The sequence below is a fragment of the Nyctibius grandis genome, chromosome 5 (genome assembly GCF_013368605.1).
Source record: "Nyctibius grandis isolate bNycGra1 chromosome 5, bNycGra1.pri, whole genome shotgun sequence".
NCBI classification, from domain to species: Eukaryota; Metazoa; Chordata; class Aves; order Nyctibiiformes; family Nyctibiidae; genus Nyctibius; species Nyctibius grandis.
In genome coordinates this window covers 88,996,242-89,021,064 of record NC_090662.1, presented here as the reverse complement: position 1 = coordinate 89,021,064, position 24,823 = coordinate 88,996,242, and the positions used below count along the sequence as shown (strand labels likewise).

At 38.0% G+C, this 24,823-nt stretch overlaps 1 protein-coding gene across 7 annotated transcripts in view; it reads right to left on the bottom strand.

Annotated features, from left to right (window-relative positions):
• EPS8 (EGFR pathway substrate 8, signaling adaptor) overlaps positions 1–24,823 on the bottom strand; it is a 155,414-nt gene that overhangs the window by 5,848 nt on the left and 124,743 nt on the right. For 6 of the 7 annotated variants that reach the window (XM_068400707.1, XM_068400708.1, XM_068400706.1 and 3 more), the window contains 7 exons: positions 23,376–23,450; positions 22,630–22,778; positions 20,088–20,271; positions 16,588–16,721; positions 12,774–12,885; positions 11,233–11,376; positions 3,366–3,603 (listed from right to left, as the gene is read on the bottom strand). In XM_068400707.1, the coding sequence (XP_068256808.1) occupies positions 3,366–3,603; positions 11,233–11,376; positions 12,774–12,885; positions 16,588–16,721; positions 20,088–20,271; positions 22,630–22,778; positions 23,376–23,450 (1,036 nt within the window). The remainder of the gene's footprint in view (positions 1–3,365; positions 3,604–11,232; positions 11,377–12,773; positions 12,886–16,587; positions 16,722–20,087; positions 20,272–22,629; positions 22,779–23,375; positions 23,451–24,823) is intronic. The other variant, XM_068400711.1, reaches the window with a different exon arrangement.

The window sequence follows — 24,823 nt, the reverse complement described above, 5'->3', positions numbered from 1 at the left end:
TTCTCAAGGTTGCTTTATCAAAGCCAGCTCTTTCTTATACACCTCTCTTTGCAAAACAAAACAAAAGCAAAAATATAACCCCAAAATTCAACTGAGACCCTGGAATGAGGAGGTGAGCTTGATGTCGTACAGAGGCGTAGATCAGTCTGACAGCACCCAAGCTGTGAAGAAAATGGGCACGGAGGGTTATTCAATTGTCACAGTCTGCATTTCTTCAAATAGAAATGATGTTTTAAAAAACAAACCAAAAAAGATGAGGAAGAATATAAGATTGCTTACACTGTGGAAAGGCAGCACTTTCCACAAACTTTTATTTAATTGAAAGCTCAACTTTTTAGTGCAGATCAACATAGGCAAAAAAATTTCACTGCTGCTGACACGTATCACTTTACATCTAATAAGCTATTATAGTAATCAAATTTTTGAAGGAGTTTTAAGAAATTTGAATTCACTCCAAGCCTGGAGTGACTGGTTAGCTGAAACAATGTCACACTTCACATTTAAAAAAGAAGAAAAGAAAAAAAAGTGGTTGCTCTCACCAGAGACACAGGAATTGGGCAAGACTTTTACTGTACAAATTTGCTATCCCACAGAACCCATTTGTCTGAAGCATTTAGTTCAGTTGCTGGTCACTAGCAGGCAACAAACTGAAATGCTTTTCATGCATTTCAACAATATCAATTATAATGACACTAAAAATTGTTTCAAATGCATATAAAAAGTTCTATGGATAATTCCACAAAAATAGGTAGAATCCAAAAGGGTGTAAATACCTTTTTGGGCACAGAGAAGATACTGATTTAGCACAGTTAAACTCTCCATGCAGTAACTCTGGAATGACTATAAAAATACTTCGACACACAACTTTAAATGATCTCAAAAATTCTCAGGATATCCTTGCCAAGATATTTTTAGTCATCTTTATTCAACCTTCTCACTTTGATACAAACAGTAACTATAGCACCTTCTCTGATGCACTCAGATGGCAAAAGCTATTCCTTTTCTCCCATTACACTGATAGCAACAGAGGAAAACAAAACAACATCACTACGAAAAAACTGTAAGATAGCAAAAATGTTTCTTTCTCTGCTTTCCTTTTATATTCTCTCAAAATGTCTCCAAGGATCAACATCTCTAGCCAGTTAGACAAATAAAAAAAAAACAACTTTACATAGGGTTTTACGATGTTTTTTTAATCATGACCAAAAAAAAAAAAGAAAAATCCTTGTTTTAGCCATTTTCTTTTTTCTTTTACAAAATAGCCCGACGTTGAAAGTGGACAAAATATCTCTAGCAAAATATTTGAGGCATTCAGGCCCTACTGTGTGTGAGGTTTTTTTGCCCTAGAGTTTGAATCAGAAGCCAAAATGACATGTGCTCAGTGATATGTGCATGACTGAGATGGGATATACGAGTAAAGCCTTTAGGCAATGTTATTGAAGCATGCACCAGTTATTTTCCCAAACAGGAAGCGAGCGAGAAAATTGCTATCTTCCTTCTATTTACACAGATTTTTAAAGACTTATGTTTTATCTGGACCAAGACCATATCAAAAGATAAATATTTAGCTGTTAGATAACAGATCCCTACTGTTGTTAGATGCATTATCACAAATAAATAAAATACACTCAGTGCGAAGCAGGTACTAACTACATCGCATGTTCTCTGCAGGGTTCAGGTGGGTACTTGGGCAGCAGGTATACAGGCAGGGTTGCCCATTACCTTTGCAGAGGCAGCTGTTCTGAGAGGACTGTGAGGTACTTGAAACCCATTAAGTGGGCTTGAGTGACAGTTCCTGGGAGGGCGCAGGAGCTCCCATGTATGGCCCAGGGCCTCAGCGGAGCCTGAGAGGGCAACAGATGTCTTGTAACCACCTAGTCTACACCAACCCTTCACACCTCACAGCCCATGTACCTGAAGGCAGGATGTCCATATGTAATGGACAGAGAAGGCCATTGTGGATTCAGGGAAACACACCTGCTAGAGCATGCAACGTTCATTTTACATGGAAATAAAATTATCATTTTTGTGTTCATGTGTGTGAAATTCGTGCTCACTTTCCATGTCTTTTATAACTGCCTGGGTTTCTGTTTTTATTTAAGCAACAAACTGCTCAAAATAGGACAAAGGCAGAAGCTGGCCCTACAGTTTCTTTGGGAAACAGCAGTGAAGTCTGTTCCTTCTGCCAGGCTGTTCACCATTTATAATTTCCAGTCTGTTATGCAAAAATATTAAAAAGGTTCCAGAGCCTTCCTGAGTTCGGAGCTTAGGCGAGAGCTTGTCTACCACCAGGTAATGTCAAAGTAGGCTCCACCAACTGAGTGTGGAGGCATGCAGTGGGGACAGAGGGGAAAAGAAGTCCTTCTGCAGGAAGGATTACACTTGGTGCCAGTTTTTGCCTCAGGTGGAAGTGGAATTTTCTGATAAGGCAAGGGATGGGAAAGCTGCCAACTCTTGAACTGCAAAAAGATCATTATTTTAACAGCTATTACTTTAATAGCTATAGCAAATGCTTGCCTACAAGTTTCAGTTATTTGTAAGCCAAGCAATCACATTGCTTAAAGTGCATTTAGGACAGAAATTATAGATTGATTAAATAAGTTCTCTTAACATAGCTTGCTTTTCAATGGGCGCAGAGTAGAAGCCTCAGCAGCAGTTAGGTTTTGTATTTACAAGGTGGCCTTAAGCAGAACTTTTCATGACGGCCACACACTGCTGGATGCAGGTTACCATGTTTTTCCAGATAAAGGGCTATGGAGTACATTCTCTCATCCTCCTAAGAGAAGGACATGAAAGGTTGCTCAGTGGCATGCCAGTTGCTGTTGCCTTGACCAAGCTAAGGGGACCTAAGCTAAGTCTCCTACAACAGCATTACAACATGGCACCTATGCATCAGCCAGACCTGCAACTCTTCTTGCAAGCCTTGGATACATGTTTCAGAATGGTGCAAATGCCCTTGAAATATGCATGACCACGGATAGAACCGTAGAAACAGCCTAACTGATTTTAAAAGCAATTTAGATTGCAATGCAGCGGGGAGTTCAGGTGGAAAACGTGCATTAGCCAGAATATCAGCACGGGCATTTGTAATGTTGAAAACCACTGACTGAAGATCCCAGAAAGTCATAAAAGGAGAAAACTTAGGACAGGGACAAGTGCAGAAGTGTTTTGCCCCTACTTACCATTGTGATTAGAGAGGGTCAGAACACTCTATACATAGAAAATGTGTATTTTAAAAGTAGGGTTAAAGCTAAATATTTCATAAACACTTATCTGAAACACAAGGTTTTAAGGAATTTAAGGATTAAACAAAACACACAGGAATGGGAGAAATACTTTTTTTCTTGCTTCTTGGACAAACTTACGATCCACAGGAACTTGCTTCTGCCTCTGGGTGTCTCGTGCAGCACTACCACCGCTGTCGCTAGAGGTGCTGCTTTGGCGGCTGATGGTTGCTGGAGCTTTCGGCACGGGAACTGGTATAGGTGCTGGGGCGCTGGGAGGGAGGGGGACAGCCACGGGGACAGGAGCGGGTGTTGGAGGTGGCGAAGGAGTGGCAGGAACTGGATCAGGTTGTTTTGCAACATAGTCTGTCCTTTGTTTCTGAAAAGATGCAGAGAGACTCGGTTCGACAACAAAACTTGGACATCAGACAAACTCAGGTTTCTGCAGATAACGCTGGGATCCTTTGCACCAGCTGATTTCATTTATTGCGCAAAGACATCTTACTTGCTAGATAGAGTTCCAAAGTTTGCCAAAACTTGATTTGGTATCAATGTTTGGCATCAGTTTCCTTTTCTGTTGGACACAAAATTCATAGCAGTGGCATTATCTGAAACATGTTTCTTTCTTTCAGATGAGTACTATAAATGAAATTGTTTTTAACTGCCAAACTTCTACTACCTGGCACTTTTGAATAGCTTCCAAAATTTTTGAATTGTTGGAGTTTATCACTATAAAAGCGTATATTTTAGAGATGTTATGTAAAAAATAGTGAAAAATGAATATATGCAGCCGCACCTAGGCCTGACTAACTGTTTAACTTACAAACATCACTCAGGTTGGGATAACATATTGTTTCTTGAAATGTAGACACTGTTTAAGAGGTTCCTGCTCCTCCTACCCATTCAGTTGTGCCATTTCAACTATTTGTGTGATCACTACCTGCCACCTTAATGCAACAATCCAATTAAAAAACACCAAAACACAAACTCCACAGCTCTTGGAATAGGGCTATAGGGTTTTTTCCCCCCACTTTATGCCATGTTTTAACAACATGCAAATTATCTTGCAGCTAATAACTAACTGGCAGGTGTCTCAAGAAAAATTTTAGGGAATCATTTCTTTTCTCCTTCTTTGCCTTTAGAAAGGCACCAGTTATAGGAAGAGGCATACATTTTTCCAAAGCAATCCCAATGACAGACAAGCTCAGAAGCTCATATGCAACCTATGCTATCCTTTTCTTTCAAACAGTTCGAACTTTATATCTCACTGTTTTAACAGTGCTCCCTCTCGGCAGTTTTGGAATAACATAGCTTGAAAGTTTAATATTGAAGTTTGTTTGCTCAATAGGGATGCCTCATTTCTTAGTTATGAGAAGTCTGCTTACTTTGGTATGAAAATAAATGAGTACATTCCCCAGATTCATTGCTCCTTCCTGAAATACCCTTCCCTATTTCCTTGGAGGCAGAGGGTTTACGGCAGATCAAGTAGGGAAATATTTGTAGGAGCCATATGTTAGAATCTGAGCAGCACATCACTGCCCTGACAACAATCAAACTTTCATTAAATGTCAGCAACTGCCCTTATTCAGGAATCCCCAACTCAGTAAGTCTAACTGATGGACAAGGCATTTTGTAGTGAATGTAAACTGGAACCATTACAGCTAAGCTACGCTACACTGAGTTACATCAGCAGAAAATTTATCCCATCGGCTTCTATGGCCAGTCAATTATGCCTAGGAAAAAAGTCTTCTGTTTTCCTTAGATAATTTTTCACTTAAATTGTAGTAGTCAGCGACTGAAGCAAACATACAGTCTTACAATACATTCCCCATTAAGCCTTTCTGTTTTTTGTTGTTTTTTTTTTTTCCTTAACATTTAGTTGTTCAAAGGCATTAATCTCAATTATTTTGTGTTCACCTTGTGCAGTGCATTGTGGGGAGATTTAAAAAAAATCATATGACTGAAGTAGTAGAATACAGAAAAGTCAATGTTAAGACACTAAATGCTTTTTAAAATGTCAAATGCCAAGGAAAGTGAAATGCATAATATAAAAGAGAACAAGCAGAACAATGTATATTTAAGAAACCTGTCCTTTGGTGGAAGGAGAGTGCCCGACTAGGTATACAGTAAATATACCATAATTTATGATATTTAGATGTATTATGGTATATCCAAAAACTTGTTAATGAATTTAAAAATTTCACAGATATTAACATGTTCTAGTGACATTCAGATTTTTTTAAATCTTGTTCACAGACTCCAATTGCTAGACTGTTATCCCCACAATGTACCCTCATGTGTGCCCTGACCTTCTTAAACAACATGCAAGGAAAAAAGCAGGGCTTTTTTTTTATGCTAGAGAGGATTCACTGCAAACCAAGGCATCAGCTGCATACCACCACAATCATAATCCAGAAAAAGCAATAGCTAAACACTACACATAGCTCTCAATGGATGCTACTGATGTAGTTTCAAAAACATGTTGTACTGCAATCATAAGCCTCATCAAAACAACTTGCTGAAGTGAAAATACAAATTAAACTGGAAGCATCACTCAAATTCTAAATTTACAGATGAAACCACATTGAAATACACTTCACATTTTGTTGAACAGTGTCCAAAATCCAATTATATATTCGAATCACATTTAACATTTCTTTTTTTAACACTTCTTTTTTTAACTCCAGATCTTTTGAGGACATCCACACATTCATCCCATCACTTCTATTCATTACTACAAACAAAATAAGCATGCACTATGGAATTCGGTGACTACATAGTCCAAAAGAGCCATTTTTGAGGTTCAGTATCAGAAGAGTAATTTTATTACCTCTGAAAGCTCTCCCAGCAATTGCTGTGAGGAAAATGGAGTAAATCACATCAAATAGTATTGTTAGAAAGGTAAAAAATAACTGCCTTACACATCACTCCTGAAATTTCATACACATTAGCAATTTAAAATAAAGGAACATCAGCACTAATAATTAGCTCTTCTTACTCACTAAGCAACTCACATAGTTAGTTATTCTCATTTTCTTCTTTTGAATAATGAGCGGAGTGTTGGCTACAGAACATACATATGTGACACCATATAAGCAATCAGCTCTTTTCAAAGCACCTATCCAGACAGAAACTTAGAAAGAGGTTTAATAAAAAACAAAACCCAAACAAAAAACTGACAATGGATTGAAGATCCTAAAGTGAAGTAGAGAACACTTGCAACTGCAGAACAGTATGAATTAAGTCACAGCAGGTATTAAAAAAAGAACTTATTTATTTTAGTTTAAGAAATGTTGCCTAGCTTAGAAAATGAGGTAAAGGTCGCTGCTGACAGACATGTACCCACTAATATGCTGACAGCCATAAGAACAATGAAGAAGCCCGTGTTTTGTTTTTCCTTCTTCCTCACATTTTTTTTCTTTTAAGAATAAACTTGCCATCTTCAACTCATGTAAATTGAAACAAATTCTTTAAATTATTTGGAACAGTGAAGATACACACATTAAAAATCTGGATATATCAGAAAAGCTTGCTGGGACTAGATTTTTTTTTTCTTATTTTTTGCCAGAAAATCTTTGTTTTTACAGGAAAAAAAGTAGAGGCCCCAAAGCTCTTTTTCAACACACTACAGGCTGCATCTTGTCGAAAATCAAGATTCACTATGACTTGATCTATTTTTAAAGTAAGCAGAATAGTAAGTTTGAGCAAAAATGCTAACAGTATCAACCCTGATTCTTGATTATTGTACAAAAACTGGGAACAATATATTTTCAAATACATTTTGGCATCAAAACCAGGGAACGTGTATTCAAACCATGGCAAATACAGACTTAGCATTAGAGGTGTTGGATACAACCATAAGTAACATTAGCTCTGGGAAATGCTCTCATTAAGTTAACACAGACACGAAGCTTCCCGTAGACTCTTTCTGAACATTTTAGTGCCACATTCCTGTTTGCACAGCAACAGAAGTTCACCAAGAGGGCTGCACAGCATTCAGGCTCAGTTTTGTCAACAGCATTGTGATTTGGATGTTTTCTTGAGACTCACAGTGGGGGCCTCTCATTTTGGGGTATGTACCTCCTTCCTTTGGCTATATTTTAAGAGAAAAGAGAACCAACTATTTGTCTACACCCAAAAGGTGACAGTGAGGTACCCAAGACTGGAAGAGCAAATTTCAAGCAAGGTCTTTCACCAGTCTTTCCTTTTGTGGGCTCAGCTATTACATAGAGTCAACCAGCTGCCTATTAAAATCCCATTACAAGGCACTTAACTAGCTCTTTGCAGGGTGTAAGGTATTTATGTTTTTATTGGATTTAGAAACCAGACTTGCTAGAATCTTGCCAGAAAGCAAGAAATACATTAGGATGGAAGAAGGAAAAATTTAGACAGAATTTACTTATTGAAATTGGTATTAGCTAGGATGAGTCTCCATTTCTTAAAAAAAAAAAATGTGCAAACTGGGTACTTTTAATTCCTATCATTAATCAAATCCTTTTTACAACTACTCAGTACATTTTTGTACAATAAGTGGCATTTCATAATTTGGGATTGGATCAATGTTGAATTGGACAGGAAACAATTTTTTTTTTTAAAGCCATCAAAAAGTCTTGGTCTGATGGCAACTTTAAAGAGCATTTGATATGAAACAAGGTAAGAGAGATACTGGCTCTTGGTCAGAAATTGTGATGTCTCTTTAGCCACTGCAAAATGAACACCTGGCAACTACATCTCTTCATTATCAAATACTTCATGATCTGCAGGAATGATACCAGTTGGCAAAAGATGAGCATGACACTATGACACTAACTTGGAGCACAAATGTTGTGCTTGAGGGGAAACAACTTCCCACTGAGATATTTAAGTGAGCTACTAAACAAAGAGACTTGAAAGAAAGGTTTTGATAGTAGATCACCAAGAAATGCAAAGGACACTTGTCCCAAGTGAGGTGGAGATTTTCGTCTTGGTATTTACATACCATAAAAAGGCCTTTTATATATACTGTCATACTTCTGTGGACAGCTATGTTTTTTTATAAGGCTACAGGACTGCATTTGGCTTAACGTTTACTCTCTGTGCCTCAGGATTTCATACACATCACTGATCATATAATTGTCTCACCTCACAAAGGTTGTCATGAGATTAATTAACAAGATACACACCTCTATCCCAATTATGTTCCTCAAATTTCTTTTTCAAGAGCATTAAAAAAGTTAATAAAATGCACAGTAAATAGGAAATATTATGATTAATTATTTTCTAGGTTTACCAGCAATACTTGCACAAAAGAAGAAATTGGAGTGCTTGGGAAACCGCTTCTGTTCATATATAATGGGAAAAATGGCAAAATGCTCTCCTAAGTGTACAAAAGTACCAAACAAGCAAAAATATGGTTTTCCTGGAACTAATTCAACTGACCAGAAGACAGACAATGTTATAGCCTCTGACTCACAAAGATGATGAAATAACTAGAATATTGCTTGCAATGTTCCTACAAGTATCATCTTAGACAATTCAGTGCTTTCAAGTAACTATCTGGGACCTGGATCTTGAAGGTGATTGAGAGAAAAATCAGGATCAAATCTAGTATGTGTACTCCAATGTCACTGGGAGAGGGTACAGAGCAAGAGTAAAATAAACTTTGCAGCTCTGGGAATAATTGTGATAACAAGGCATACATCTCTCAGAGAAAGAGTGTCCATCTGTAGAATAATTGAACGAAAAAAATTATCTCTTTCAATGGAATCCTTAATCCTTCCTAATAATCTAGAAACATCCTTTAGTCAGCTGTGCTTTGAAGGCCATTAGTCTGCAAAGACACACGCCAGCCTTGTACATAACACTTATCTGTGGCATGAAGCAGGCCAGGGTGCTCACCACAGCAGACAGACTACTTTGAAAGCAGTCTTTTGAAAACCAAAGAATGACTTAGGAGACGGGCAAAAGCTGTGCAGCACCAAGCACTGAGCCTGCTCGTGTTCAGGGTCTGGCAAAGGCACTGATGGGAACTGCTTCAATTTCCTGCTCTGCCCACAAGTTCTCCTGTTTGACCTTGGGCAAGGCAGTCATCCTTCCAGTGCCTCATTTCTCTCTGAAATAGCAGCCATGTCTCATAGTGCTGTTATGAAAATAAACAGGGTTATGCAAACAGATTCCAAATGAACCATGTATCTATCACAGGGAAAGAAACAAATGAGCATGCTCAGGAGTGCTAAAATCATAATAATCACCATAAAGTTAAGAACATTACTGACACATCTTGGTAAAGACTCCCTATATCCTGTGTAATTCATTATATTCCTAAATAAGTTCACAGTATTTCAAGCTCACATTTGAATATGATAAAACTACAAACAAAACAAACCGCGGAGTGTAGGGAACAACCTGCCAGAGGGCAAAGAAACAAAACTATCTTAAATGTTATCTGACCCTAATTTTTATAGATCCATATAGAATGCTTTGTGAAAATGATTATTTTGTTATTTCCCATGTCATGTCATTATTTCAAACAGAAAACTTCAAAACCTGCAGTGCATTACAAATAATAGCATAAGAACCTCTACTCAAAACTGTACTCAGTCTGCTCAGGATTTCTTGCCAAATTCCAAACACATGAAATGACATGCACTCGGAGAAAAAGAGTCAGATCTTTCAATCAGGATTTGAAAAGCACTCTAGATACATGCTTCATTTCACATGCAAGCAAAAAACATAAACAATTTAGAATGAGGTCATATGTTATTGGGAAACAATTAGGAATAGGGAAAACTCAGAAATGGTCTGATTCAAGCCTACCAAGCTCAAGATAGGTCTACCACAGTATTGTGCCAGAAACAACATAGGACCTGTTTCTCAAGAGATTTTCCATATCCATGGCAAGACTGGAAATACTGCAGAAGTTGCAGCTTTCACAATAGCTGTGCACACAGAATCCAGCCCCGTGACACCTTCAACTGGGACTTTTAGATGAGTCTGCAGTAGAGACAGTCAGCAGTAACATTATGGCATTTCTCTGTTTTCAGTCGTCAGCTGGAGTGTGTAGGCACAAAGAATGAATATTAGATTAAATCAAATTAAATTTAACTTCAAGTTTCAAGAGAAATTTGGTTTGCATTTGGACTGAAAAAGTCTGATCCAGAGGCAGGCCTCGAATTTCTGCTTAATCTGAACTTGTTTGCCTAACCTTTCAAAATCATTAGGTATAAAAGGGAAGAAACAGGTCTTAGAAAATACAACCTCTTATTTTATGAGCCTCTGGCCCACTTAAATGTTGTCTAAAAACACATATTACAATCTTATCCTGTATATCCTTACTCAGGTAGACAATTGCACTGACGTCAGGTTTTGTTTTTTTTTTAATATTTTACCCTCTAATTCTGTTCAACATGTAAAGGAAACAACAACAAAAAAAATCTTAATTCCACACCACAACACGAAAGAAAGAAAAAAACAAAATTAGGTCAGAAGAATAGAGTGTTATTGATGCACAGGCATATTAATTGAAAAATACTTGCTTCATGAATTCAAAAGCAAAGATGTCTATTTTTAGGACTCCAAAATTACAATAATTAAATAAATTCAAGACTAATATAGAGACACACAAAGACAGAAAATTAAAAGAAAAGCTAGTGTTCACTCTCCTAGGAGAAACAAAGATGACCCTACCTTAAATAATTCAAACTCCTTCTTTGGCATCAACAGCTATCAATCCACAAAGGATATTTGCAATTAAAATAAATGCATAAACATCCATTAGGATCAAAATCACCACCTCTAAGTAAATAAGCAGAAAAAAAAGCCCTTAAAGGAAAACATTTTGCTGTATTTCTGTCAACTTTATTCTCGTGTTAGACTCTATGCAATACAGAAATCAGCCTCAGCCTGTACAAGAAACAAATCTTTTGACATATCAGTGGAACACGCAGATATTTTACCCTTCCTGTGAATCTCTTCCTCCTCCACACGCACACATCAAAAGAAAGTTTTGCTCCCAAGGAGCAGACAATACCTGGATGGTGCGGGTATACGCAGGCTCTGACCATCCTAGACCACCTTCTTGATTCCTCAGAGGGTCCAAAATGTTGTTTGGCACAAAGCCTGTGCTGCCACTCTTATTCTGAACCTTCCACCACTGCTTTCTGTCATCCAGAATCTGAAATAATTTGGTAAATTAATTACATATTTTTTCCTACTTTCCTCCTGCCAGTACTTAGATTGTGCATTTCAAAACAAAACCATAACTTTGCCAGGTTCTGTGATTGCCAACGGATTTACACAGATGTCACCAAGAAACCCCTGTAGGCTTCCTTGATTATCTCCAACCATTCTACATTATCTCTCCACCATTCTACATGGTAGTACTGCACTTTTCAAAACGTGGCTCTCAAGAAAGAATATGGAAGAAAAGTGTGTAATGAACCTCTGTAAACTCAGACATGTGCTGGACAAGACAGTGGAATGAAAATCAAATACAGAATCACAGAATGTTAGGGATTAGAAGGGACCTCGAAAGATCATCTAGTCCAATCCCCCTGCCGGAGCAGGATTACCTAGATCATATCACACAGGAACGCGTCCAGGCGGGTTTTGAATGTCTCCAGAGAAGGAGACTCCACAACCTCTCTGGGCAGCCTGTTCCAGTGTTCAGTCACCCTCACTGTAAAGAAGTTTTTCCTCATATTTATGTGGAACCTCCTGTGTTCCAGCTTGCACCCGTTGCCCCTTGTCCTGTCAATGGATGTCACTGAGAAGAGCCTGGCTCCATCCTCTTGACACTTGCCCTTTACATATTTATAAACATTAATGAGGTCACCCCTCAGTCTCCTCTCCAAGCTAAAGAGACCCAGCTCCCTCAGCCTCTCCTCATAAGGGAGATGTTCCACTCCCTTAATCATCTTCGTGGCTCTGCGCTGGACTCTCTCTAGTACTTCCCTGTCCAAATACCTGCACAGAGAGGCTGGCATCCCTGCAACCTATGTGCTGCTGACAAAAGGAGTAATTAACTACTAATAACCCAAGGAAAAGTGCATCGTTCTAGAAGAGCACAAATTTGGAGAGTGAGCACTTCTGAGTAAACAGGCAACTGGAGCAGGATGGCCAGGAGAAGTCTGAATTCTGACTACCTGCTGCATAATTTCATACACAACATTTTCTCTCTTTGTTGCTCCCTCCCTTCCAAATATGTCTAGCTTTTAGGGTACCAAGTCCTCCAGGAAAGGACAGTGTCTCACTATGCCCTGTGCGTGCACAGATAGTGTTTGCCAGAGCCAGTTATTTAAATACTACTAAATGAAGCTTTTAAAAGCAACACCAGAGAAGACGGAAGAAACACACAAATACATTTCTCTACAGCATCAATTCATAAGTCAGCGCAGAGTCTCTGTTTGTCTTGTCTATGACACAAAACAAATTAATTGAATTTTCCATATTAAGGGAGATAAATCAAACACATTTAAGTAATCATTAAGGACAGACACACTGCCCACATGAAAGGTACCCTCAGCTTTGAGTAGTACCAGAAATTAATTTTCTCTTTGCAAAAAAAATTACCTCTACGATCTCCTCTTTCATGACAGAAAGCTCACTGTTGTTTCTTGCCATAAATTCGTACTTGCATTTGGCATATTTCTTGGTCTGTGCTTTACTGTGTGCTTCATAGTTTCTGCAAAGCAAAGATCAGACTATCATTCAGTCAGACATTCAAGCAAATAAGAACACAGACAAAATGTCCTCTCTTCCAACAACCTGGAAAACATTTAAACAAAAAAACCCACCTCACCATGACATGATGCTGCTGTAGAACTACCTATTCATAACACACTGATTTAAGTGCCAAAAAAAAGAAAAAAAAAAAAGAAACAAAAGAAAGAGGCAGTTGAGCTACATAGACCTCAAGAACTGGTAATCTTTATTGGCTCACTGCTTGCAAGATGTATGATAACAACTTAGATTAATAGGTGCCATTGTTTTAAAATAAACATGTATACTATATTTAGTCAGTTTTCCTACAGCAGGTTAAACAAACATTTGCTATATAAACAAATGACTATACTTAGTATATAATTGATATCGTGCTTTGTATGACACCGTATTTCTAGTGTTCATCATAAATTGTTTCAAATACACAATAGATGAATAAATTTTTGCCATCAACACCAATAGAATTAAACTCTAAAAAATGCTCACCTACTGTAGGATCAGACCATAGGATACCATCAACTCTAACAACCTTAAGTTACTGTATCAATTAAAAATGAAAAAATAATTTCTTGGCAGTAACAAATAGGGCTCATTGTAGAACAAGCCAAACCAAGTTTAACTCTGTCTTTCTGTTTCCATGAGGAAAGACCTGTTCAGAATGCCTTTGGGTAAGAAGCTACTAGTTTCTTTGATGTAGTACCTCTTCAAGGTGAGAAGCCCCGCCAACCCCATCAAAACAGATCCAAAAAACCCAGTAACTTTATTCACTTATTGCAAATTATACCCAACAACCCAATTCCATACCACGTAGTAAAGTTAAAAAAAATTCAAACAGATAATGAAAACATGAAGCAATCAGTGGCTTGATGCATACAACATCACAGCACAGGATTACAAATGCAGATGGTGGTTGATGTCGGTGCTGTATAACCACAGGTCCCAGATGTGCCTGAGCAATCCAGTAGTTACCTAGCTATTGCATGGCTGTGGAGAACTGTCTCACTTGACTTGAAGAGCAGAACAAAGGAAGAATCACACTTAGATTGAAAGATTATTTTGAAAGAAATGCAAAACACAAAGTGTTTAAGGAAAGACTGAAAAACATGGGATGAACACCAGCCTGAAAAATGTGTGAGTAATCCCAATTTTTTCCCTCCACTCACTCAAAATTCATATAATTTTTAACTCCTTTCTTACTATTTCAGGGATATGACTAATGTACTAATGAAGGTACTTTTACTTTTAAGGCTGCCTTTCCAAACTTATTTCACTAATTGTGTCTTCCTACCTTGTCCAGACCTAACTATCCTGATTCCTTAAAAAAATGTAACTCAGGAAGAATTTTTAAAAATGCTTATATTTCAGTTTTATTCCACTCTGTTACAATCAACAGCAACATCCCCAGAACATGGGCAGGGCAGTGGCTGTGTGCTTCTGAAGAGACCATAATTCTTCAAGCCCAGGTTAATGAGCCAAACAGTTTACTTGGGGCACAAGTATTCTCAATGCTTCCCTCCATCCATCCTTGACTGTGTTTTCTTATTGCCTATCAGATATACTGTAACTACAGCCCTCTGCTCTCCTGTGCATGCTGAACGAGAGCCTAGTGGATTGCACTGACTTCCAGGGTGCTTTTCTTCAAATGACAGTGCAAAACCAAACTACACATCATACCACTTTGAAACACCAGATAACTTGCTTAAAAACTGCTCAGTACTCTTTCAGCATTAGAGAGAGTCCCCGATATACCTAACATCACACCAAAAGTTTAAGATCCTGACAGTTTACGTCACCCAAGGAAAGCACACCTTACTGGAGGTCCTGGCATATTGGAATAAGGCTCACTGAAGTTCCCTGTGATTAAAATTTCCCTGGACAAGGTGTAACCTACCTATCCCTCAGAAGGTAGTGGGTGGCTCATTCACTGCCTTCAGACCGCTCATTAGGAATGACAGCTTTGAACAAGGACCAGCAAACGATGGCTGAAAGGGTCAGCTTGAATTTCTCACTCCCTCCCCCAAACCCACTCCTTCACCTGCTTTTTCAAAGATGCTTTAAAATTTATCTTTAAATGGAAGTTACCTGGGGTAACACATATTAACAGCTTTCCCCCAATAATGAGCTCCTACCAGGCATGTATTATATGTCTCAGGAGCCAATCAACAAGTGGAAGTTTGTCATGTTGAACAGACTGGGAGATAGGGGCACACTGTGGAGGTTTGCATCGGTACCAGCCATCTAGACTCCCTCCTTCAGTCAGTGGTGAGAAACAGGCACCACTATAGCATTTCTCATTTCATATCTTTCAAAGGACTAATTTCACCTTATGTGAACTGCTCCTTAGAAACACCCATTTCTCTTTAGCCACCACACAGGAGGCTTGGATGACTCTTTCAGTTGCAGCCAGATACACTGATACCATCAACAGTTCAATGCAATAAGCCCCATTCTCTAAACCTGAAATGGAGGCAACAACATTTGCATGGAATACCCTCACTCTGAAAGGACAAAACAGGTCTTATCACATTACAGATAAGAGAGAAAGGAATTTAGAGTAGAGATCTTCTAGATTTCAAGCTGAGTGAGCCTGAGACAAGAACGCAAAAAGTAAACAAGTTTGAGAAAAAGATTAGAGATGACTACTACTGCTGTTGTTTTTATGAATAAATCCAAAGTTCAGGAAAAGAATCAAGTCTTCATCCTGCACACCACGTGGGAATATGTTTGCATGCAGATTAATAGGATCTTTCAGCACATAGCTCAAAACTAGGGATTATGCAAAGGTTTTCATCAAAAGAGTTATATTAATGTTGTTTTAACCAGCAATCTGATCCCAAAAACTTAGCTTAGACATCTACCATGGCACATAAGCTAAAATACTCTTCATGTGGTATATATGAACCATGGTTTGGTATGGGGGAGCAATTCCAACACTGCTTTACCGATTTACTTCCACAGTTTGTACTGGTATAAATTCTCCCCACAAACAAGGCCGAGACTCCAAGGATCACTGCATTTGATCTTGTCAAGCTATTCAGATTTAGGCTAAACTGAACGGGATGAAAGAGGATGTGCAAAAAAGACACTGGTTGCTATGCAAACATTTCAGAGCATTTTTTGTAACATTTGAAAGAAAATGGAAGAAACAAGGAGTTACTATTCTGAAAGTGGATATTTATGCACTATCCCAGAATACAAAAGCAGGAGACTACAGAGCACTAAGTAAGCAGCTAAACAAATCAAACAATCATCCAAAACAAGGACAGATGAATCTCAAAACAGACTTGTCATTCTTTGTAGTTCTGAAAAGAGCAAAGAGTATATGTAAAAACATGAAACAAAGCAGGAATAAAATTTGAACCCAAATAGGAGGATTCTGTGTTCTCAGTCAAGTTGGAATTCCACTGTATCATTTTTGACAAAAGCATTGATTTAACAACATACATAAACAGGGTAGTTTCATAGAAATTATACTAAAAGAGTCTTAACGATGTGCCTTCGAGAAGCAAAAGCAGAATACACATTGCTAACCAAAATCACTTCCTCACAGAAATAATGATCTGCTCCAGACATAGCCAGAGGTAATTACAGACACCGCCACCCCAATAGCAATAAGTCGGGACAGTTATCCACAGCACCACGTACGCCGTTGATTCAGTGTTACCTATCTACATGTCGGCTAACAGTTTGCTTAAAGGCAGCAACAGCCGCCCCCTGGTCCAGCAGAGGCCCTCTTTTGTAAACTGTGTTACTGAATGCATACCCATCGGACGGAGGGTAGTCGGGAACACTGGGAGGCTGGAAGACAAAAAAGCAACAAAGACACAAAGCGGATTAGTGTCATCAGTGGCACCACCTAGTTCACTTCATCCAGCACCCGTAGGGTCCCTGTCAGCATTCACGCGTCCTCAGGTGCTCACGGTTCTGCTATGAAAAGTTAATAAAGTCTGCATTTCAAATACATAAACAGGGAGATCAAAAGGATAAGAATAAAAGAATTTCTATCCTAAGTCATCCCACTGCATTAATATTGCAGTGGATATTCTTTAGAAAAACAGTTCTCTGGGGCAAGGTCCATGTCATCTCTCAGATATCACTACAGCAACACAACTTACAAACAATGGCTGAATGGCTTTAAACTGCACTGAGAAACTGCTTTGAGCAGTTGTTCTAAATGTACACTTAAAGCCAGAAACCTCTAGCTAGCTAACAGTAAGTCTATGTAAGAAATAAAACCTCCCAAGTAAAATTATCACTCTATTGCAGGATTACAATGTCAAGTGGTTCATTTATGTCACCCTTTCACTGCACATGACTGAAGTCAATGAAGAAATGCAAAAAGGAATGTGACACTGCAATTAAGGATTTTAACTGAGGAAAACAATCCAAATTTATCACAAGCACATATATAAGAATATTCAAAGCTTTAGAAAAATTTTTTAAACAGCAATCCTTTAAAAAACTCACCTTAAATCCAGCAATTATACTCTGCTTCTAGTAAAAATTATTTTAACCACCATTTCCCAAAACAAAACCAAGCTAAGCAGTTCATTTCTGGAGATTATGATATTGAAGTTGCTCATCTAGATCTTTTCCTTATACCACCATACAGCTGCACAAGTTAGAACAGCTGAGATTCATCAGAAATTGCCAAATCTCTAATGCTGGTTTTGATTTTTTTTAATTTGTCCTGCATGGTTAAAGAAGAGCCACCCACCTCATTTCTGCCTCCAAGTATCTCACCTGGCACCCAGAGACACTTGCCTATGGGGCACAGCTCTCTACACGTAGCCTTTGAGAGCAGTGTCACACCGAGACACGAGGCCAGTTAGTAGCAAGAGATGAACACTTAAATTCTCATCTTATTTTTCCAGCACCCTTTGTTAAACAAGCTGTTTCGGCAGACTTATGGAAGAATAATTATTCTGGTATCACCCACTCCTGCGAGGTCTTTTTGATGCAGACAAATAGCATTTTGCACTCCGCAACTTCTTCCAGCTGGGCAACTATAGCATTTCACAGCTATTAAGCAGCTCAGTGCTTTTCCCCCTAGGGATGTACCGAGGAGGCACTGGTGCTCGGAGCCACGGTACCGAGGTTAAATGACTTGCCCAAGACCACGTGGGAATCGGCAACAGTCATGAAACCAAGGTCTGACATCCCAGGTGCCAGGCACATAAACGCTTTCAGTGAACTGGGATTTATTTTACTTTTTTTGGTCTTCTGATGATTAAGATGAAGAGGCTAAGCTGGTACAAACAGCTACCAATCCAACCAACATTACAGACACCAAAAAGAACGAAATGAACTCCCTGAAACACCAACAACCAAAATCCCTTAATGTATTCCCCCCCCAAAAGAATTGTTTTAACACAAAAAAAAATTAAATTCTTAAAATCATCAGAACAGAAAAATTCATGTTCTTCTCTTTTCAATACTAATTTACTGCCTTTTTTTTTTTTGTTAATTTAGAAGGAGCACAATGTAAAAAAGAAACAACTGCGTGGAAACATAGAGCAGCAGTGAAACACGGAGACAGTGTTGGATGAGACTTTTCTGGGAGATGACTAGGGAAGGAGGTGACAGCAACGGCAACATCTACATTTCACAATATTGTGCCCATTAACTTTACTAAATGCTTTTTTGCTCAAAATGAATCACTAGCAATAACTTAGTTTTTGGTACATTTACTCTTGTATATCTTGTTAGGCATAAAGCCAAACAGTGTTTTAAGTAATCAAATATGTACCATGTTATCCTCCTTTTTGCTTGGCAGACTTTTTACCCAATTTGTTTGTCTCTACAGCTGAGTAGACTCCTCTTTTTTTTTGGACTAACGGAGATTTTCATGAAAACAAAGTTTTATTGTGACCAGCTTTCCATGAGCAGTTTTGATAAACTTTTTCTGGGGAAGCTTTGTCGTCTCCAATAAGAGAATTGCTCTGCAAGAGAACACCATCTCACAACAGCCAATAATCCTTCCTTTCTTCTATATGTGCATTTTTTCACTAACAGATTAAAAAAAATTATATATTTTATCTATTACAAAATTAAGATAAAATACAGTATAATCACGTTAAGATGGACTCCAAATATAGTACTGGTATAGATTGCTCAAGGAACACAGGAAAGACTATGGACTGAACCTAGAGAATTCTTAGCTGCACTTCCAATATCACAGCTGCTATGAGAGGATCTTGGACTAGCTAACACTTGACTGAAACTAAAGCTAGCATAGAAAAATAAATTAAAATTTAAAATTAAAGCTTATGTCCTCCCAACAATAAAAAGCTCCCAAAATTAAAACTTTTATATGTTTAAAAAGGCTATAGATTTTTTTTCTGCATTAAAAAGCAACAAAATCCACTTGTAGTCTTAAAATTTTCACATAAACCAAAGCACATTTTCTGGCCAACGCTACTGAAAAAGAGTAAGGGGTTAGTATCTTTATAGTCAGCCCCTTTGCCTCTCAACAAAGTTAGTCAGAAAATGCACTCTGGTTTCTCTGAAGGCTTTAGATGGTGGTGCGTGTTTCCATTCTCTAAACAGAATAACATATCTTTTGCTAAATTAATCCCATTTCTTGGGAGAAAAGGATAGGAAAATGTTCCTGTGCAATAATTTTTTCTAACTGGCAGCTGTTTTTCAGAAGTAGGCCTAAATTACCTTACATGGCATTGCTCTGATAGCATCTCCAAATACTTCCTTGCAATACAGTGAAAGGATCAAGAAATTAATGAAAGGAATTATAAATTCCACATTTGTGAAGAAGCAGCTTAAATCCAAAAATCCCTAAAAAGTGGTGTTTTTTTCTTTTTGATAACACTTTGGTTCTAATTCTATCCTGAAGTATATATGATCAAAATAAATGGGATCTGAAAGAACAGGTCAGGCTTGGATTGTCCTCCCAACTGAGGGGTGAAAGGGCACCAAGTTCAAGGAGAGCAGTAGGCAAAAGCCTTATATTTTTCCTAATCACAGTTTTGATGGCTTAACAGGTATTTGGTTTCGTATAACTTTAATATAAGCATAATGAGCTTGCACTGATGTAGCAGACATCAGATCATGGTTATTCCAACAATGTCACAGAATATTTTCTTTATGAAGGAAGCATAAAGAAAATTTATGCAGCTAATTTACAACATGCTATTGCAGGTAACCTACCTCAGCTGACAGTCTTTTCATTTCTTGCTTCCGCTGTTGCTCTGCAACATTTGCCACAGACTCAGCCAATTGATTGAGCTCTTGCTCCTTTGGAGCTCCCATGAAGTTCAGCAAAGGAGGCTCCCAACCATTTCGGAAACGGGGGACGTAAGGCGGAATAAAATGGTCTTTGGGCCAATCCGCTCTGTATGAAAAGTAAATTAGAGATCTGTATCAAGAGCCGTACAAATATTGGTTTAATAGGTTTCCTAAAAAATGCAATGCTTTAGAATTTTTATTAGTATAGAGGAGAGGCTGGGATTACAGTACAGGCAGAATTGTGCTAGAACACAGAAAAGCAGCAGAAAACATTTACTGACCACAACTACGCTCCCTGCTGTGCCCTGCAGAAGGAAACTGCTCCTGTCATAAGAACTTGCCAGTGGTAAAACACAACAAATTTCTGTCTTGTAGCAAAGGATAAGTAGTAGAAGAATCAATCACAAACAAATATAGGATTTGTTTTGACTGTTAGATGGGGAAAAATATTGCAAGGCTCCATTTGTGTTGAAGCACCAGACAAAAGACTTCAAAGAAATAGCCTGCTTTATAAGAAAGTCTGAAAGCAGGTATGAAGCATGGAAGCTTAGGCGACCTAGCTACACCTGAAATAAAAAGTTAAACAATAGCTTTTACCGACAAAAAAAAAACAACTCTACATGCTCCAAGACACAAGAATTATCATCACATTTGCTGTTTTATAGTCCAGATTGATCTTTTTAAAATACTGTATTATTTTTCAGAACTCCATTAGTACTCCCCATTGTAATACAGAATACCTAAATCAACGCTTTCATGCTCTGCCTTTGCACTACACATAACACACTGTCCCGCAATATCAATTACTGTATTTTCACAGTGGAAGTGGAAACAGGAATGTATATTACAGTCTTGTAATAGTCTTCTTGTTGACAGTGCTCAAAATTAAGGGGCAAATGCTGCCAGTCACACAAGTTGGAGGAGCAGTCAGCAATTACTGGCCCATTAGCAGGCCTGAGCTAGGTTAGTAACCCTTCAGTTTTATCATTCACCTCTCCTGCTACACCACACCACAGCGTACCTCTGGATATTGAGCTCAATCAGACCATCATTTCTAATCTGCACAGGTCAACCAGCTCTATTCTAAGTGCTTCATTCTCCACTTCCCAAGATGAGCTATTTCTCTTTCCATTAAACGTTCTTCAGGATGGACTAAATGAATTATCATGGTAGTTCCCAAGACAAGGAGCCCATTATTTTACTCAGTGATCCATTTTCCCTGCATGAGGCTTCAATGCTATGAGGCAATTTCCACTGCCAGTCCCACCACAAGCTGCTCTGAAACCAGCAGAGCTTGAAGCAGATAAAGGCAACCAAATAGTGCTTTGCTGGTGTAAGCTCTCCGGCAATCACAAGGAGCTGCAATTCCTGTTTCCAGCTCTTTTTGTAGTAGCAGGCCAAACGACAGGCCCAGAGGACGAATTTGGACATTCCTGGTCCTGCAGAAAAGTGATCTCAAGGAAGGAAAAGACCTGTATGTCACTCTCCTTACTCTGAGGATGTTTATCACTCCATGCTCTAGGGCTTTCCATGAAGCCTTCCTTACCAGCAAAACACTCAACTACTTTTTAATCAACCAATTAATTAATTAATGAGATCCATTTTGTTGATGTTTATGTTCCAATTTGAAATCTAAGAGCAAGGATGAATAAACATGATATACATGATGCATTTCCAGCCCAAGGGATTGCATACTTAATCATTGTCAAATGTACTTATCCACCACAGATTACAGAGTTAAAATGCACTTTGCTAATTTAAGCTTTTTCTTTTGCATGTTCTATTTACCTAAGGAATTTCAAAAAATATACTTACCTCAAAACCAACAAATGCATAAAATAGTTAATTTTTAGCTAAGCTTAACCATAATAGTGAATCCATTAAGTGCATAATATAGGGTATGCAAATGTAACATGGTTCAGCCGATAAACATGTTTAAAAATTATAGACCATTTTCTTTATAGTATTATGATGCTCTTGAAGAAGTAAAGACATTGTAAATTTTTAGCTTTTGATAATTATTGGAAATTGAAAATAGAAATCTGTAACCTGTTCTTCAATATTTTGTCACTTTTTATTGCAGCTTCTTCAAATTGATTTTTAATTAAGTCCAGATAGCTGTGTTGGAAAAATAATGGTGAAAAAAACAACTGGAAAGATGGAAGGGACAGTTCAGAAAAAATGACTGCAAGAGCTTATGTCAGGAGGTTCTTGATACCACGGACAAACCAAAAATTTCTCTCTGCATTTTCTCTCTCCTTGAGACCCCTAAAATCAAACCACTCCCATATCCCACCGAAGCTGAAGAGTTCCTTTCCAAAAACTTCAAACAACAGTTCTGAAGAGTCCAAAGCCTAACAAATCAATATTGAGTTTATTGGGGGGTGGAGAGCCTGGTTAAGATCGTGTCAATAAACTTGAGTTTAGAGATCATCTCTAAAATACGCAAATGCTTTTTTCTCACCTGGCTTTGGTCCATGTGTCACCCAATGACATCCATAACTGTCCTTCCTCACTGGTGACAGTATATCGCAGGAAGTCTATAGTATCTTTTGTTAAGAGGGGGCTGAGTACAGTACCAGCAAGCTCTGGACCTCCTGTTGTCTGTACCACCTAAATCCAAGTATTAAAATAATATGGAAAACATGCATTGTCAGTAAAGAAGTTACTGTGAATACGTTACCTATAGTTTTGCTAGGAAATATTTGTTACTCACAAAAACAACCCCTCCAAAAACTCTGAGAAGCTAACAATGTGTCTTAATGTCCTACAAATTAAACCAATTATTGCAGAAGAATTTCTGTTCTGGTCATCAACCATTTTATATTTAGACCCACTTTTGGCAATGTTATTTTTGCTCTACTGATCAAAACCACACATACTTCCATTAAATAGACATATGGCTATGCTTTCAACTCTCCTCCTGCATTATGTAAATTATCTCAATTTTTTATTGTTAATTAAAAATTATAATGGCAAACTGTAACACATAAAGCTAAAGATTATTTGAATAAATAAATTTAATAGACAGGAATATACGCAGAAAAAGATATAAATTATTTTCTAAAGAGAACCTCATCCTGAGATACACACATTTCTCCTTATTGTCCAGGGACACAATATTTCAAGCTTGTTATCCTTGAAAAGGTTACAAAGCATATAAATACAAGAGTTCTGAAGGAAAACACTGAGAAAATTATAAAACCTTACCATATGTAGTGGGGTAAAGAGAAAATGAACCAGTTCAGCTGCACTAGGATTCTGGATATGAAACTTTAATTTGGCCTGAAGGAAAGGGAAAATGATACATTTTAAGAGACGGTTAACTTTTATGACAATAAATACTTCACATAAGAATGACCATCCCTGGTCAGGCCACAGGTCCGCCTAAGCCCAGTGCTTTGTCTGCGACATCCGCTAAGTGAAAGTGCTCATTCATTCAATTGCTTTTGAATCCATGTATATCTTCAGCACCTATTGTGCAAAATAAGAAGTTCCACAACTGAATTATATACTTTGTAATGAAGCATCTCCTTTGGAAATTTGCCACCTCTTAGTTTCATCAGTATTCTGTAGTTCTTTTGCAATGAAAACTGAACAATCCTTCTCTACTCACTTTTTCCAGTGATGCTCATAACCCTTTACAGATTTATTACATTCTTCTTCTGGTCTTTTCCAAACTAAAGTAATTACTTCAAGTATTCTTGCCGTCCCTGTACCCTCTTCAATTTTGCTACACTGGGAACAAAATAAGGCCAGGGAAGATAATGGCATATTGATGCTCTTTATTTATTAATTTTCTTCTTTTTTTCTTAATGGTTCTTAACATTTGCTTGGTTGATCACCATTGAACACGGACAACAATCTCATAGGAATCTGTATTACATCAACATTTTGTTCTGATTTGTTTTATATATAAGATTTTTCTCCTCCTGTCCATGCTTTAACATATCTATCAATATTGAATTTCATCTGTCACTTTATGTGTTATCATGAGATATTTCTACATTTGTAGACTCTACATTCCCCATTTGCCAGAACACCTGTAAATATGCTGGACAGCAAAGGTCTCTGCAGAGGTATATGTGGGACTTCACTGCTGCATGTACTGCACTTTGAGAACCGGCATTTTAGTTCCATAATTTGTTTTCTATTTCATCAAACAAGAATCTAAGCTACATTCAATCTCACAGTAGCTCAGTTTCTTTAAGAACTTCAGGGTGTGAAGCCTTGCTGGATGTGTTTTGGAAATCCAAAGAAACGAAATCAAAGAATTGATGGATTTGCAGACATTATTTTGTTTTGCAATATGCATGTTTGCTTCTTCCTCAATTTAATATACCTGACTACAAATTGCATCCCATGTGTGGGTACCTCAGGGGTACCTGGTTGTCATAGTCCCTCAGATCCTTGCAATGACTTTAAAGACCAGAAGCATTAACTTAACCACTTCTCTTCCTCTGGAAGAAAGGCAGTTTGAAAGAGGTTACACACCATACTGTGTGGTTTGCTGAACTGGTTTTTGGAATAGATGGATAAACGGTGCACATTCAAACAGGACTTCTGTTCATCTGCCTGTAACTTGACATTTTGTTTTGCTGTTCTTTAACCCATTACCAGTTCTTCAATTTGAAACAGATAATCTCTTGTGCACCCTA